Source organism: Drosophila eugracilis, unplaced genomic scaffold (assembly GCF_018153835.1).
Source record: "Drosophila eugracilis isolate 14026-0451.02 unplaced genomic scaffold, ASM1815383v1 contig_340, whole genome shotgun sequence".
In the NCBI taxonomy this organism is placed as follows: Eukaryota; Metazoa; Arthropoda; class Insecta; order Diptera; family Drosophilidae; genus Drosophila; species Drosophila eugracilis.
This window is the reverse complement of record NW_024573195.1, coordinates 358,719-376,565: the sequence shown is the minus strand read 5'-3', so window position 1 is coordinate 376,565 and position 17,847 is coordinate 358,719. Positions and strand designations below refer to the sequence as shown.

Below are 17,847 nucleotides of genomic sequence, written 5' to 3'. Positions count from 1 at the left end.
TAAATTATTATTTTAAAATTAGGTACCACACATCGTTTATTTGGCGCTTCTTCTTGGTATAAATGTATACTTTTTGCTCAGAAGACGTACATACTTTTCAGCGAATACAGCTAACACATTTTATTTTTGGTTTCCTGCTTTGTGGAATTGTAATCCATATTTTATATGTATATATTATTTAAGGATATATAATAATCAAAAAAAAAATCATATATGTTCATTTAAAATTTAAAGACACAAAAGGTAATTTTGAATACTATTACACTAAAGTCTATTTAGCCATATAACATAAAATTTAAATAAAACAACGATGTATTATTCGATTGACATGAATTCGAATTATTTGAATTCAATTTTGCTTGTTGACGTAGCCATTCAACCAGAAGTGCGCTTCATCGATTTTGTCGACGATAAAATGAACGTGGTGCGCGATACGTATTTTGTACAGAAGCATTATTTTCGAAATAAAATTGCAAGCGTTGCTCAGGCGTAAATCACTTGACAGCTTTTAAATCTTGAACAGTAATGCCAACTTAAGCTTCTAAAAAAACAACCTTTATAAGCGAGTCATAAAAACATAGTTTATAAAAAAGATAAAAACATGTTTTAAAAACAGTAAACAGAAGATTTTATAGTTTTAAAACGAATTACTGATTTGGAAAGCCCCAGCGAAAACTTTTGTAACATTTGATAACCAAATGCTTACTGTCTATACCGCCAATTAAAGTAGTCATTTAAAAATCAAATCAGATCAAAGTAAGCTGCATCAATATGTAATAAATAAATATTTAATTTATTTGACAGGTAAGCAACATATAAACATTTTTTAGATAAATTACAAAAAAGGGCATGAAACACCATTAGGGGCTTTAAAATAATTATATAAATAACGACAATCTTATATTACTTTTCTTATTCCGAAACATAACTATATTGCAAATTACCTTTTATTGTCAATAGTTTAAAAAAACGTATTTTAATCAAACTGAAACATTGTTTTACTCTTTTAGATAAATAAGTGCAAGCCCAGCAGTTGTGGCAGTCATGAAAGTATGAAAGGAAGCTTTAAAAAATTGTATTCTTCTTGCGGACATCCCATTAAGTTTTTACATGAAGTTTTAGGATAGCGCCACACATAGCAAGGGCACTTCACGAATTATTTTAATTAATTATAATCGAAAAACTTTTAATACTGCTAGCGCATACGATTTTTGTTATTAATCAATTTTCAAAATGTGCAATTCAATGGCTGAGTGCTTTATTTTTTACATCTGCAATATTAAATATGTATTTTTTTTATCTTTTATATCAGTAACCTAAGCTAATGGATGAGAACTTGACTCTGGCAGGCTAAAAGCCAACCAAATTAAAATTGGATTTAAGCTTCTACACTGTACTTTTGGAGATACAATAGCTTACAAGCAGAATATTCAGAAACTGAAGATTCCAATCACTCAAGATATTTTGAACTCACAATTTTTGAGTAAGTACCACATGTGAAACTGCAATACTCATTTAAAACCCAGGTTTATTCCGCTTGATTATTTAGAGTTAAAAAAAGAGAGAACTATTACAAAGGTTAGAGCCAAGATAGGAAAGATGATTCAAAGATCGAAGAAAAGTACCTATATCCGTTGTCTCTTATTGGATCATTTTCTAAAATAAAGGAAATCAATTTAAATCAAATTTAGCTATACGAAAAAGCAACCTAAAACTTATATATATTAAGAGTTAAATTCAATCTCCTTGGCACAAGCTTCTCTCTGCATTTTTTCGCGTAACCCAGTTACATCTTCGTCTATCCTAACTATAGCTCGGATTTTCTAAAAAAGAGATTTATGTGTAAAATGATTAGGGCCAACAAATTTTTAATAAATTTACCTCGCCGAGGTCACCGGGAGTTCTTTTCCATAACCAGAACATATATATTGGTATATAAAGCATGGATGACAATGCAGTAAACCAACCAAAAGCGTGCGCCCACCATGGATAGCTGTAGTCCAAGTATTTAATGGGAGTCCACTGAACTATGTTAAAAAAGAAAACACCCTATAAAAAACAAAATAATATATATTATATTTGAAACCATTATTCCAAAAAATACTAACCAAGCATATAGCTGGGGTAGTAACGCACCAGCAAAATTTCCACCAAACCGTTGGATAATACCCAATCATATCTTTAATACCATCATAAAATCGATCAACTCCATAGCACCAAGATATTGAAACGCACTCAAAGAATATAAGCCAAAGTAAGCAAAAGCCGCTAACTGCATACGAATCCAATATTTGAAATATATACATTCCTCCCTAAAAAATGAGGAGACCCTTTGAAATTCGCCTTACAAAAATTCAAGCCTTAACACTTACTTGTGTAATGCAGGTTAAGCCCACTAAGTAGCTTAGTGCGCATACAATAGCAATAAAGATTTCTTTACGTTTCCTCAACAATTGTGGCCATTCATCAATTATCGCAGTAATAAAACCCTCCATCGTACAAAATTGTGAGTCCAATCCAATAAGGAGAAGCATGAAGAAAAAGAGGCAAGACCACATTGGAGATCCCGGCAACTGCAGAACTGCCGATGGATAAACAAGAAATGCTAGACCAGGTCCCGATGCAGCTACCTCAGCTACTGGTCGCTGTTGTTCATGAGCCATAAATCCTATAACAGAAAATATAACGAATCCAGCAAACATGCTAGTGCTAGAATTAACTGTGCAGACAATTAGTGCATCCCTGAAAATAATTATGTTATTTTATATTCTTTAAAATCTTTTAATATGCAATAACAACGCACTTATAAACATTGTTGGTAAACTTGTTGTAACTTCCCAATGCAACTAGAGTACCTAGTCCAAGACCATATGAGAAAAATATCTGCGTAACCGCATCTATCCAGACCTGAAAGACATTTTTGTAAATTTAGTTTATTAACAAAATGAACAAATACAAATTACAAAAAAAATACAAATAAATGTAAAACTGAAATATAGTTTTTTTTATAATTTTGCTTGCAGATATTGGCGCAGTCCACAGTTTTACCAGCGCCCCAATTCTCAAAAAAAAAAACATTGATACGGCCCATATGGGGCCGTATAACCTACGTATTAAAAGCAAGCCGATAGCTTAATCAACATAAAACGTAAATTGTAATTAGTGTGGGCGGTCCCGGGTGATGAAACCACTTGGAATATGTCTGCTTAATCCCATATTCCAGTTATTTTTTGAGTTTGAGTACACGTGGAAAAATAATACGCTGCGGTCGGTAATCCCAACTTTCTATTACTTGTAGACCCAGATAATGTTTTATATAAGCATTCCACCTTCTATAGTTCCTGGAATTTTAACTTTTTAAGTTGTGCCTGTTTTGTTAGACTAGACTATGAATGCAGGACTATATGAATGCAGTTGCGAAATCGTGAAATCTCAGCGTTCATACGGACAGATGAAGAGACATTGAGAGGCACAGTATATATGGATTAAAATATTCCTTTTCTGCTCACTGCTCAATATGTGCTTAGCTTACAGTTTACTTAATAATTAAAAATCAAACAAACCTCAGAATTTTAAAATAATTAAAAATCAAACCAACCTCAGAATTTGACAACTTGGAAAAGTTGGGAATAATATAAAATTTAATTCCTTCCAAAGCGCCAGGTAAAGTTATTCCCCGAACGAGCAAAACGGTCAGAAGTACATATGGAAATAGGGCAGTAAAATATACCACTTTCCCTGTCCATTTCACTCCTTTCCAAATGCAAAAGTAGCAGAGGATCCATACAAGTAACAGAGTTCCAGCCAACTCCCACCGAATAATTCCTATATCCTCGATGCCATTTGATATTTGAAGTGCACGACGCCTTAAACGAAACCGTTTATTTAATGAAATCGGTATACATACATATGTGCTCGAATAAAAAATTAAAAAATAAGTTACGTACTCCCAAAACTCTTTAACTGGATCTGTAAGTTCTGAAGACGTAATGTTTACCGCTGATACAGAACATACTTTTTGTGAAGTGCCATTAATTATCTTATCCCAGCAATGTAAATTTTTCCTTTCATATTGACTGACACAACTGAGTGTGTTCCACCAATTATTACACGTTCTCCAAGGTACATCTGAAAAAATATTTGTTAACTATGCATAAAACATATTCATTTAATTATTTTATATAAAATAACATATCCACACCTGCTCTCATGGACATAAAGAAGTAAAATACCGCCCAGGCCAATATGACAATATAGTAAACATTCATCCAACAAGACATAACGGCGGCAGCATATCCAATTCCTTTCGTAGAAACGATACGTATATTAAAACATTATGAATATGTAAACAGCTAAGCTAGGCTAAGCTCTTGTATTTAATTATGTACACATGTGAATAGAAAAATTAGTAAATTTAATACAAATAGATAATTTTTACTCCTTGTTATAGGCGTTACTCGTAGAGCAAAAGGGTATATTGTATTCATTGAAATAGACGAGTTGACTTAGCCATGTCCGTTCGTCTATCCGTATATGCGGTGAGAACTTAGGAAATATAAGAAATGCAGAGCTGTGATAAAGCACGCAGATTCGTGAGATGCTTCTGGCGCAAGTGGAATCTGGCTACGCTTTACCACCCACTTTAACGCTCACCAAACACGAATAACTAAAATCGCAGAGGTAGAAAGTTGTTTTTTTTTTTTAACAATCATCCCATATACGAGGTGTGTTCAAAAAGTAAGGTGACTCTTCAAATTTCGCGAATTTCAAATTTTTCGATTATCGATTTTTTTGTTTTGTTATATTGGTACACTCTTCCCTAACATCTGTACCAAGTTTCAATGGAACATCCTCTTTTGTTTGGTTGTGAGAGGCGTAAAGTTACAAGTTGTTTTGCGAGCTCGGCGATTTTTTGCTATCGAAAAATATGGATCAAAGGATTTGGATTTTTTGGCCAAAAACAACACCACAATAATGCCTCAGCCACCATATTCACCGGATTTGGCCCCATGTGACTTTTTCTTGTTCCCAAAACTGAAGATAATCGAAAAATTTGAAAAATTTGAAATTTGAAAAGTCACCTTACTTTTTGAACACACCTCGTATAACTTCTAAAAGGTTTCGATAATCGAAAAATTTGAAATTCGCGAAATTTGAAGAGTCACCTTACTTTTTGAACACACCTCGTAGTTACACATTCAAGCCTTCATATGAACAGACAGACAAACATGGTTAAATCGACTCGGCTATAGATATTGACCAGTATACTTTTTGCTAATTGAAAGTGTAAATTTAAGGTGAGAGATTTATTTGCTGATATCAATTCTGCTTTTAATGATAATAAAAGTAGTTTAATACAAAGAAATCGGGCCTTACCTTTAAATATTGGGGCGATTTTAAATACTCCGAGTCCACCAATAGTCAACATTTGACCAAGAGCTAACTCCATGAAAAACATTGGAATCCCAGCTAAAAACAAAGTTATTATGTATGGTAATATAAATGCACCTCCTCCGTTTTTGTAGCATAAATAAGGGAATCGCCAAACGTTTCCCAAACCAATAGCTAGGCCTACTACTGATAATATGAAATCCATTTTGGACGACCATGATCCGCGATCGGGGATTTGTTCAATTTTAACCAACTGAAAACACATTTATATAAAAACGTTGATAAGAAGTGAACTTCGACAATTTAATGTAATGTAAATGCGAACTTTACAAGTATCTTAACAAGTTAAAAAACAAAGAACTTTACGTTTCATAAATAAAAGAATTCTATTTTAGTCGGGTGCCTCAAACAGAGTTAGCGTCCCTTCTGACTTTGGTTGACGAAATGATATTTTTATTATACGAGAGTGGTCTGAAAATTTTCCGACCTAACAATGTTAGCGTCCCTTCTGACTTTGGTTGACGAAATGATATTTTTATTATACGAGAGTGGTCTGAAAATTTTCCGACCTAACAATGAAGCAGATATTTTTTTCATTTTTATACTCATTACTCGTTGAGTAAAAGGCAATACTAGATTCGTTGAAAAGTATGTAACAGGTAGAAGGAAACGTTTCCGACCCTATAAAGTATGTACATATATTCTTGATCAATAGCGAAGTCGATTAAGCCGTGTCCGTCCGTCCGTCTGTCCATATGAACGCTGAAATCTCAGGAACTATAAGAGATATAGAGTTGAGATTAAGCAGCCAGATTTTTGAGGCATACGCAGCACAAGTTTATTTCATCATCCTATAACGCCCACAGGCCTCACATGGGCAGTGACTTCACTATCAGTTACTCAAAATGCTTTCTCCGACAATAGGTGCCGCATTGGGAATTTTCACTAGCAAAATGAATATTTTAAAATTAGCAAAACAATAAAGGAAATCTAATAGCCACGGCACTCTTCTATAGCGTTTCTTCTTGTTTTTATTTGATTTTCTACATAGTCTCCTTGCTACTCTACACACTTCTCCCAGGTATGCTCCCATTTCTGTAAACCGCCCAAATAGTAATCTGCATTATTGTCTTGAAAATAATTGTTCACAAAGGCCTTCTCTTTGTCCTCCGACCGCAGTTTTAAGACGAGGGAACAAAATGAAGTCGCTCGGTTCGGATCTGTAACTGGTAGAATTTTACAATTGCTACCGCTGTGGTGTGACCGCCGCGTTATCTTGGTGAAACATGATTTTCTTTTTCTGCAAATTGGGCCGTTTTCTGCATTTGGTGTTTTAATGCGCCTAAACTGCGCCAAGAGAGCGTTGGAAATGTTCATTTGAGCACGTTTTTGGTCTAACGTGAGCAAACGCCGCATTCAACGAGCGGATAGCTTTCTTATGTCCAAATTTCGATTTAATATGAGATAAACACGTTCTTTGGATATTTTCAAAACTTCTGCAAAACTTCATCTAACACCATTTAGTGAACTTTGGAAATATTATCGTCAGTAGTTTAACTCCTTGCACGTCCCGAACGTTTATCGTCTCCCAAACTCTTACGGCCGCGATTTAATTAAGCTGCTAAAATTTCACTGTTGTAAAAGAAGTTGCAGAGCCTCCAAACACAGAGTCCAACTCATCTTTAATTGCGAAAGAGTATTGCCTTTAATAAGATACCCGTTACTGTTTTACACAATTTTAAAATATTAATTTTGTTAGTGGAAATTCACAAGGCGCCACCTATTGTCAGAGGAAGTATGTTGAGTATGCATATAGTGACGTCACTGCCCATGTGAGGCCTTATAACTTAATTTCTTTATAAACAGCGAAATAATGTTCCGATTTGAAAAATCTTTGGTAAATCGATAGATATAAACAGAAATAAGTAATACAAGGTCAAACGAAGGCATTCAATATAATATAATAATATACACCACAGTTTTCCGCGGTTTGTGGGCGTTAGAGTAGGCGTGGCCGGATGCAACTTCGTGGCAAGTTGCAGAAGCATCTCTTAAATACGTGTTCCTAAGCAAAATTTTTTAGCTCTTATAGTTTTTGAGATTTTTGCATTTTTGGTTTTTCGGGTTTTGTGGGCGTGGCTTGTTCGAAAAAAACAATTCGCTTTGGGAGCTTCATAAAAACCTACATGCTTAATCCGAACTTTCTATCTCATATAGTTACCGAGATATCAGCTTTTCTAGAAAATCCGAAAACCGTCTTTTGAGTCTTGTGGGCGTATGGGTGGGTGTGGCCGGATAGTAGTACCACTGTAAGATGCGCTGGCATCTAAAGATTATACTTTTTGAATTTCAACTTTCTAGATCCAATAGTTCCTGAGATTTCAGCAATAGAGTGGGCGTGGCAGGATGCTGTAATAAACTTGCGCTGCGTAGGGTCCTCAAGAATCTTCATGGTTAATCTCAATTTTGTATCTCTTATAGTTCCTGAGATCTTAGCGTTCATACGGACGGACGGACAGATAGACGGACATAGCTCATTCGTCTTCGCTATTCATCCTGATCAAGAATCTATATATACTTTATAGGGTCGGAAACGCTTCCTTCTACCTGTTACATACTTTTCAACGAAGTAAGTAATAAGAGCTCAGTACACAATTTTCTCCGATCAACTAAAAACTGCGCGTTCAAAATGGCCGAAACTTTGGTGAGTAACTGTTGAAGGATGCAATATTTTATTTTGATTTAGATGATCTACTCTATTTTACTTAATTCCAAAATATTTAAACTCATAACTTGTAAAAATAATACATAAAAAAGGTATAAAAGTATTAACGAACAAGTAAAAGAAGGCCTTCCAAACTTCATAGAAAGAAACAACACGACAGTTGCTATCAGTCGATATATATGATATTATTTGTAAAAAATTAGTTTCAATAAGTTTTTTAATAAATTCATTCAAATATTCTGATTTAACTCAAAAACAACACAAGAACCTCAAGAAATTTATAAACAGCCTTTACTAACCTGTTGTTTATTGGGCGTGTCCATACTGATTGGTACGTTTGACTGCAAGTTTTTTGGGCGAATCAAATCTTTTGCCAATTCAATAGATTCAGCCTTGCACCCATCTCCTCCTCCGTCACCATCGTTTCCGCAATTTAGGTACATTTCGTTAGTATTGCCTTTCCGAAGAAATTCAGTTTTTTTACTGAGGACGATAGCTAAATAATGAAGGACAACAGAACACTACGGCGTTACTAGTACAACCTAGTCCGGTCTGATCAAGTTTCGTTTTCGTCAAAGCCCAGCGTAATCACAAAAACAGCACCCTACCAGGCCACTTGTTTGCATCAAACTGAGTATCTAAACTACCCAAAATGATGCTCTGTTTCTCAAACTGAGATTTTCCATTATGGTGGCATGACAATTTAAGCGACGCTTAAATATAAGGGGACCGATTGTTTGACTCTTTTACATACAATTTAATTTAATAATGATTTAAGAAGAGGGTGCTGTCATGGTCCAATTTAAGTATAGATATACGGGCACAGTGGATACTTTATAATAATTTACAGTCGAGTGGTGGGTTCCAATAAGATCCTCGGTAATCATTAACTATGTTTTACTGCACAGGATGGACATGTCCCCCATGTCGAAAAAATGCTTAGCAATTTACTGACCCATTTGAAATATTTTTTATAGCTGAAAGCAGAAGGCTGGTCAGTGCATAAAAAAAATAATCTTTTACTGGTATGTATATATTTTTTGTGATAAAACCATACAATAAAAAGGACTTTTGGAAATCTATAAATCGGATTAAGTACTTTAAATGAAGTTCAATTTTATCTTATGTTTACTACTTTTGGCAATCCAATTCTTACAACCCTATTTGATAAGACAATGCAGAAATATCAAAAAATATTTTAATTGGTTTAAAATATATTGGAATTACAGCTCATATATTAAATATTTACCTTTTTAACATTCGTTATCTACTTCGAAACCGTTCCACAGTTACAAAAATGATTTAAGTGCATATATAATTGATTTAATTTGAAAATACACAATATGCCAACACAATGGGCGGACGTTTCATTTATAACAATTTATGTGTTTATTATAATAATGCACTGCAGCACTAGAAAACACAATGTTTGGACTCTTTCAAAATGTAGGCTGCGTTCTCTTCCTTCAAGGCGTATACGTGTGTTCACATTCATATTTTGATGTCCAACAACAACAAAAAATGTTTTGATGGTTTTATATATGTGTGATATTACATTTTTATTATAATAAAATAATAAAATACAACAATGATCGACATAATTGAGTGCTACAGTTTATACGTATCCTACCCTAAAAGGAATATACATACATACATATACTCTTGATTAATATTACGAGAGAAGTAACTGTAGCCATAATCATCTGAACGGGCTGTCGTTCATTCATCTATTTATCTATATGAACGGTTAGATCTCGGCAACTATAAAAACTTCAACAACCACTGTTAAATGTCTATAAAGAAAAGAATAAATATTCTTGATCAGGTTCACCATCCGAGTCTATTTTGCAATGTCCGTCTGACCGTATGTCATTTAAGCATGTTGATTTCAAAGATTGCGCAAGTTTCCTTTTCATCCAACAAGGCTCATTCTAACGTTCACGAACAGCTAAAAACTGTGGCCTTCATTTTTTAAGATTTAATTTTTTATACCCGTTACTCGTAGAGTAAAAGGGTATACTAGATTCGTTGAAAAGTATGTAACAGATAGATTGAAGCTTTTGCGACCATATAAAGTATATATATTCTTGATCAGGATCAATAGCGAAGTCGATTGAGCCATGTCCGTCTGTCCGTCCGTCCGTCCGTCCGTCCGTCCGTCCGTATGAACGCTGAGATCTCAGGAACTATAGCAGATACAACGTTGAGATTAAGCATGAAGATTCTTGAGGTCCCGGGACAGCGCAAGTTTATTACAGCATCCTGCCACGCCCACTCAAACGCCCATAAATCGCAAAAAACTAAAATTGCTGAAATCTCAGGAATTGCAGCTAGAAAGTTGAATTTCAGAAAGTATAATCTTTTGATGGCAACGCATCTTATAGTGGTACTACTATCCGGCCACACCCACCCATACGCCCACAAGGCTCAAAAGACGGTTTTCGGATTTTCTAGAAAAGCTGATATCTCGGTAACTATAAGAGATAGAAAGTTCGGATTAAGCATGTAGGTTTTTATGATGCTCCCAAAGCGAATTTTTTTTTCGAACAACCCACGCCCATAAAACCCGAAAAACCAAAAATGCAAAAATCTCAAAAACTATAAGAGCTAAAAAATTTTGCTTAGGAGCACCTATTAAGAAGATGCCTCTGCAACTTGCCACGAAGTTGCACCCAGTCACGCCCACTCTAACGCCCACAAACCGCGGAAAACTGTGGCGTCTATAATATTATTATGAATGCCTTCGTTTGACCTTGTGTAACTTATTTCTGTTAATATCTATCGATTTACCAAAGATTTTTCAAATCGGAACATTATTTCGCTGTTTATAAAGAAATTAAGTTATAAGGCCTCACATGGGCAGTGACGTCACCATAAGCATACTCAACATACTTCCTCTGACAATAGGTGGCGCCTTGTGAATTTCCACTAGCAAAATAATATTTTAAAATTTTGTAAAACAGTAACGGGTATCTTATAGTGGCGGCACCCGACTATAGCGTTTCCTCTTGTTTTATTTCTATTTTTATATTTTCTTAATATTTATCGACTTACTAATATTGCTTAAATTGTAACATAATTTTTAAATTTGTTAAGAAAAGTAGGTTTTAAGGTCTCATGTTAGTTTTTAAACATTCTTAATATGGCAATAGGTGGCGCTTGTAACAGCATAAATGTCTGCTAGTTTTATTTTTTGAAATTGGCCAACATACTACAACATACTATATATATATTTTTCTGGTTGTATATGGAAAACACATATATTCATTAAGTTAATAGCTATAGATTGAACAAAAAAGTTATTTTTTTGCAAACACATACTTTTATTTAAATTACAGATAGCGTTATCTCCCGGTGAAATATTTATTTTGAAAGAAGGTACCTTCTTGTTCTTTCCAGAAGCTTTTATGCTCTTTATTGAGAAATGCTCGAAGTTCGCAAAAGCTTTTTAGCTATTCAATTCATACATACATACATATATATATTGTTATGGTCTGCCAGAAATAAGATACACATGTACAAAAACTAAAACAGGCCAAAGGGATGGGATGGGGGAACTGGTTCCGGAGTAGCCCTGGTTCCTATCGGGGTCAAGACAGATACGAAATTCGAATCTCTCTCCCGAAAAGCTAATTGAGTCCCCTACTAGAAGGGCAATTAAAAGCAAGTCACAGCGATCTAAGAGTTGAGAGGAGTTAGATGTGATCCGGCAAAGAAATTTTCCAGAGTGAGAGTGGTGATGTATGTATAAAAAAGAAGAAACATAGTTAAAGTGGTTTTGTGATTCCAAAACTCGATCGCAACTCCTAGAACTCTGGGAGGAAAAAGAAAATTAACAGGAAGGCGCAGTATCGCCAAGTTTAAAAATTTATTAAGAACCCTATTACTTACGCTCCACTATATATATATACTCCCATGTAAAATAATCTATCTCGTATAATTTTTGCTAGTATTATTTATTTATTTATTCTTGTTATTATTTATATAAATATGTATCATGTATCTGTATCCAGTGCCCGGGGAGTTGCCCAAAAAAATGTTCCAGCAACTCAAGAATAGTGGGGTATATTCAACGGCACCCAAAAACAGGACCGCAGTCATTGTTTCGTTTCATGTCTCAGAATTACCATCAGGTCTACAAAAATAAACACTGTATGTCGAAAGATCCAACCATCATGGTTCTACTCACACCTAAGGAACCCAATAAAGAGTCGTAACATAACATTATTTGATATATTTCGGCCCCCCATGATATGAATATAACGAGTTGAAGGACCAGATACATACATATATATATGTATGCAGATGTGTATTTTTTGTGCCCTAAAAATGAACACACAAAACATAAAAATAACTAATTTAGAGTTTTATATTAGCATAAATTAACTAAACAAAATAGGCTGCGGCATAAAAAATACTGAAAACTATGTTTTTTGGTTGTGTTTTGGATTGATAACTTATGCGATGACCAAAGAATGCTTAAAACGTTCAACTTAAATACCTTCATCACTGAAAATACTGAGTACCACAATAGTTTTAATGGATTTGTTCCTATTAAATGAAAGCCTAACATTCAAGTCGACGAAACAGTCTTTTCAGTTATTAAAGTAAATAATTTCTAGTCACATTCGAGGGTTTTTCTATTTCAAGTAATTGACAAATATAAAATATTTTGGCGTACCACCCATTATAAAATTGTTAAACAAAATTTGATATATTCATACATACATATGTATCTATGTACATATACACCCATGTGTCTTTTGGACCAAAAACAATATAAAAGTTTGATGAAAAGATACACAGTATTAGTTACTATTACTATTAGTAACACACCAAAAGTTTTATTAACTAACATGTAAATATATTAAAAAAAAAAAAATTTTCAAAATACATACATAACTCTGTTTGCAAAGATGAATTTATAATGTAGAAACATTGCGAAAAGTTCTCCATAGCGGGCAATTGTATAGTAATACGAAAGGAGAAAGAGAAGGGTAGGTAAAAAATGTTCTGCCTCCGGAGGCGACCAACTGGATGGATTTATTATGCCTGTTACTCGTACAGTAAAAGGGTATATTGTATTCGTTGAAAAGTTGGGTACAGATAAAAGAAGGCGTTTCCGACCCTTTAATATATATATTATCTTAATCAGGATCAATAGCAGCGTCGTTTAGGCGATGTCCGTCTTTCCGTAAGAACGCGGAGAACTCAGATGCTATAAGAGAACAAAGCTGAATTCTCAGGAACTATTAGAGCTAGAAAGATGGGATTAAACATTTATAATCTTGAGATATCTGTGAATTTCAAGGTGGCACCATTTTCCGGCCACGCCCAACAATAATGCCCCTAAGGCAACACCCACAAGCCGCGGAAAACTGGCCTCCATAATATTAATTTATGACCTCGTTTGACCTTGTATAACATTTTTTATCAATATCTATCGATTTACCAAAGATTTTTCAAATCGGAACATTTCGCTTTTTATTAAAAATGCCTCACATGGACAGTGACGTCACCATCAGTTACTCAACATGATTTTTCTGACTAAAAGTTGGCGCTTTGTGAATTTCCACTAGCAAAATGGATATTTTAAAATTTTATAAAACAGTAGCGGGTATCTTATAGTCGAGGCACTTGACTATAGCATTTTTTCTTCTTTGGCTTGTGTTTGTTAGGCAAGTATATTCATACATACATATGTGCATACAAATGTAGTTGTTTATTTTGCTTCTCTCTTTAGTAGGTATTTGCCGTGAGTATTTTAGTCGAATTTGAAGCAACGCCCGAACAGGTTCGGCATAAATGTGTGTAGGAATGTTAAGAAGACTGGGAACGAGACGAAAAGATGTACAAATTTTCGTGGAACCGTGATCATTTTTGTATTTTGTGTTGTTTCCTTATTTGATTACTTATAAACCAATTTCCGACTTTAAAGGCAAACATATCTGGATCCTATAAATTTGGATAGCAAGGATCACTAAATGGAGTGAATTATTATTAAACTAAAATTTATGGTCATGTACAGAAAAAATGATAATAGACATTAAAACAAACTTAACGTTAAAAAACAAAACAAAGTGGTGCAATAACTTTCAATACACATTTGAAACTAAATCGAAAAAACTGTTAGCCATTGAAAACAAGACCACCTGGATTTTAAAAATTATTTTTCATATTTATATTTATCGCACTACAAATATAATAAGCATTAAACATCTGAAATCTACTGTAAAACAAACGCCTTATATTGAACATTTTCTTTCTGAGGCTGTCCAAGTCATTAATAGGTCGTCCAGGTACTCACGAATATGGTTTATGGTTTTTTTATTGTTGCCTACACAGCATCAAGTCGGTGGTTATGGAACGTTCCGCCAAACGTCAAATTTAAATTTACTGCCTTCAAGTATTAAAATGCTCACTTCCCCACTTAAAAATCCGTATGATGTAGTTGAGAGCCTCCCAGCCTATCACCGCATACAACCAAAAAACCAAGCCAAAAAATTAATTTCTGAAGAGGGCCTTTACTTACACAAAAATAAACCCTCATTTTATAATGTCAGTATAAATACATTTAGTCTGATTAATATAAGCCAGTCTAAAAACACGTCTTACTTATTAAATAAAAAAATATCCTTTAAAATGAAAAATAGAGTACCAATGCAAAATAGGAAATTTAGAGAAACCAGAGATATTCGCCTAGATGCAAAGAGTCAAAATATAAAACCTAAAAATATTGACGAAGCCAGTCTTAAACGCCTCGTTTTAAAGGGCCTTGGAATGAAAAAAATACCAGATATGAGCAAGGTAAGAAACTAAATGGTAGATGTTGCTAATTCTTATAAAAACAAATGCGTAATACTGGTAAAAACGTATACAAAATAAGCTTTTTAATAGATATTATTATTATTATTATTTACAGGTTAATATAAGCCAAGTTGAATATTCTAAGAAATATAAAGAATACTTAAGTCGCCTGAGAGATAACCACGAAAAGGGAGCAAGTTATTTTAATAATCATATTGGAGCATATTCTTTTAGAGACATAAATTTGTTGAGCATCATTACAAACAAATTCAACGACATTAGTCACAAACGTTGGCGTAATAAAAGGGCATTAAAACATTTAAAAAAGATATCACAGACAATGAATGAAGAAAAATTACAATATTACCAACGGGATAAAACAAACATTCTTCTGCACTTTTCACTAAAAAACGTAAAAGACGCCAAATTTCATTATGATAAAATTGATGAAGCCAATGTTAGGCTTATGCTTCTCTATAGCTCATCCCTCGCATCTGATTTCCGACGGTTGAAAGGACAAAACAAAAGAAAAACCAGCCACGCATCTCAAACTGATTATTTTTTGAACACTATTAAGAATTGTAATTCTGGAGATGTCAGCTATAACCAATCAAAAAGAACTCAAAGTCGGCAATTGAACCTCAAAGTATATCATCTTCTTTCAACAAACAGACGAAAGCTGCTAGCGTCTCGCAAAATTAAAACGGAAAATATTGGGTCCGAAGAAACTCGAACTCAGTGGATAGAATTTGATGTGACGAAAGCTGTTCGTAGTTGGATAAATAAAAGCCATGAAAATTTAGAAATAGAAATTCAATGCGATAAATGTAAAAGTATAGGTGCTCGTATTCTTAGCGACTCTAGCTCGTCGCAGTCATCATACGTTAAATCTGCGGCTCCAAGCGTCGAACACTTCGACATAATGCCTGTTTTAAATATAATTGGACATGGTGCTCCGAACGCCCACGAAGACGGTGACTCAGACGTCCATCATATTATACTGACCAATAATAAAAGCGATGACTACGTACATCATCGTTCCAATCAGGAGACCACATGGAGAAATAAATGGAGCAACAACTGTTACAAATTGCACCAACGATGCTGTAGAAATCAGTTGAATGTTGCCTTCAAGGATATTAAGGGGTTTGAGTTCATATTACAGCCAAAAGTATTCGATGCAGGTTATTGTCAAGGACGATGTCCACCACGTCACAATCCTGCCCATCACCATGCCCTTTTGCAAAGTCTAATATGGCAAGATGATCACAATCGAGCACCCCGTCCATGTTGCGCACCCTCGAAACTTGATATGCTCGAAATATTGCACGTAGATGAAGAGCACACCGATAAGCTCAAAATTTCAACATGGAGTGATATGCAGGTTGTAGAATGCGCCTGTTCTTAAAATTATGTTTATGTTTACTAAACCTTGCTTTACCTTGCCCTTACTATGAAATATATTAAATATATATATATATATATATATATATATTTAATATATTTCATATATATATATATATATATATATATATATAAATATATAATACAAATATATAAAATATATATTATAATATATATATATATATATATATATAAATATATAATACAAATATATAAAAACATACTTATTAAAAATTTAAATTTTACGAAATTTTTACCCGAAAGCCATAGATACAATGGTTACGAAGTAGATTTAAGTTTTGTAAACCATAGTCTACTTTAAATAATAAAAAATCTGTAAGTTTAAAAATAAACTTTTTTTTACTAAGATTCAATGTAATTTAATAGGTTAATAGAACTTTTATTATTTTTACTTAAAAAAATTTAGTTCTAAAAACACGATTTAAGAAACCAACAAGGTACTAGAAATCCACATTTTTTTTTTCCTGGCGTTAATTTTTAACACATTCAAATAAATTTCAACTCATAACTTGACAAACTCTTTATACTTGCCAGAACCCGCCGGTCATTGGTCCATGGGGGATAAATTGAATGTGCGCATATAATGACCACGTGAGGGTTCTTGGTACGGGTACTTATCTGTCATGGATGCTGACACAAAAGAAATGGGCAGTTAGAACTACCATGATGGATAATCGACGGCATGACTCTGATACAGAAGCAAAAATAATATATTAGGCAAGCTCGGAGTGCCCCCCGAAGGTCTTTTGGATTTGTTTGTAAGGACTGAAGGCTAAAACAAGTGTTTAGAAAGGCTAAGAAGAACCCAGAGTATGTATGACAGGTTAGTGAAAATACCCTTGTATTGGCTATGATAAACAGGTTTCAGCATATTGCATCACACCAACACTGCTTACCGCTTCACAGGACACAAGCCAAGTTCTCATATACGATAAAGAATAAACCTCATTTTGTACTGATTATATGTACGCCTCGCTAATACATTGGATGTTCCAACATTTAGAAGTTGAACACCGGTTTATTAAACCGAGTCGGGTGGGGATGCTTCTCCTGCTACATGCCCAAGAGACTTTAGCTCGTTATGCGATTTATAGTTAAGACGAAGTTATAATAATATTATTAAAGGTCGAAAAAAATTACGGTCCGCACAAATGTGTTTTATTCAGCTATTTTTAAAAATATTTTTTGCAAAGAAAGATATGGATTGAAGTCTAATAAAAAGTAACCATTCTGTTAATGCTACTTTTATCACAACTAAAAATTTAACTAAAATATATAGGCAAAGAAAGCAATACTATTCTTATACAATTAGCTTGAGACATGTTATTATAAATAATTGGTACACCTAAATGAAGTGGTTATTATTATAAAAACAATACTTTTTTATGCTATATTCTAAAGTTCTTGTGAAGAGAACCTATAAAATCCTTATATGTTCTATTCCTGTGTTTTTGTATTTCACACGTGTCATTTATGTATATAATATATAATAACATATA

At 33.8% G+C, this 17,847-nt stretch overlaps 2 protein-coding genes across 6 annotated transcripts; one reads left to right on the top strand and one right to left on the bottom strand.

The window, feature by feature from the left end:
* Positions 1–774: 774 nt before the first annotated feature.
* On the bottom strand, positions 775–8,794 carry LOC108102385 (sodium- and chloride-dependent GABA transporter 1). Of its 2 annotated transcripts, XM_017207323.1 has the most exons (11): positions 8,659–8,794; positions 8,416–8,599; positions 5,377–5,644; positions 4,202–4,303; positions 3,948–4,128; positions 3,599–3,866; positions 2,804–2,907; positions 2,373–2,742; positions 2,109–2,312; positions 1,882–2,049; positions 775–1,823 (listed from the first exon to the last, which is right to left on the bottom strand). In XM_017207323.1, exons 2-11 carry the CDS (start codon positions 8,557–8,559, stop codon positions 1,725–1,727), a joined length of 1,908 nt encoding a protein of 635 aa, XP_017062812.1. In that variant the 5' UTR covers positions 8,560–8,599; positions 8,659–8,794; the 3' UTR covers positions 775–1,724. The 2 variants fall into 2 exon arrangements, with proteins under 2 accessions (XP_017062812.1, XP_017062811.1); XM_017207322.1 differs by having other exon boundaries at positions 8,416–8,794.
* Positions 8,795–11,763: 2,969 nt separating this feature from the next.
* On the top strand, positions 11,764–16,396 carry LOC108102381 (bone morphogenetic protein 7). Of its 4 annotated transcripts, none has more exons than XM_017207316.2 (3): positions 11,764–11,857; positions 14,770–14,923; positions 15,039–16,396. In XM_017207316.2, the coding sequence occupies exons 2-3, from the start codon at positions 14,777–14,779 to the stop codon at positions 16,329–16,331; spliced, it is 1,440 nt and encodes a 479-aa protein (XP_017062805.1). In that variant the 5' UTR covers positions 11,764–11,857; positions 14,770–14,776; the 3' UTR covers positions 16,332–16,396. The 4 variants fall into 4 exon arrangements, with proteins under 4 accessions (XP_017062805.1, XP_017062806.1, XP_017062804.1 ...); XM_017207317.2 differs by lacking the exon at positions 11,764–11,857 and adding an exon at positions 13,783–13,923; XM_017207315.2 differs by lacking the exon at positions 11,764–11,857 and adding an exon at positions 13,784–13,998 and having other exon boundaries at positions 14,055–14,923; positions 15,039–16,395.
* Positions 16,397–17,847: the final 1,451 nt, after the last annotated feature.

Bases quoted from the DNA above. Each gene is read 5' to 3' on its own strand.
- LOC108102385 (XM_017207322.1), bottom strand. From the start codon at position 8,559: ATGTACCTAAATTGCGGAAACGATGGTGACGGAGGAGGAGATGGGTGC. The intron at 4,304-5,376 runs GTAAGGCCCGAT...TTTCTACGAAAG, and splicing joins AATCGCCCCAATATTTAAAG to GAATTGGATATGCTGCCGCC. The intron at 2,050-2,108 runs GTTAGTATTTTT...TGTTTTTTATAG, and splicing joins CTACCCCAGCTATATGCTTG to GGTGTTTTCTTTTTTAACAT.
- LOC108102381 (XM_017207315.2), top strand. From the start codon at position 14,150: ATGATAATAGACATTAAAACAAACTTAACGTTAAAAAACAAAACAAAG. The intron at 14,924-15,038 runs GTAAGAAACTAA...TATTATTTACAG, and splicing joins AAATACCAGATATGAGCAAG to GTTAATATAAGCCAAGTTGA.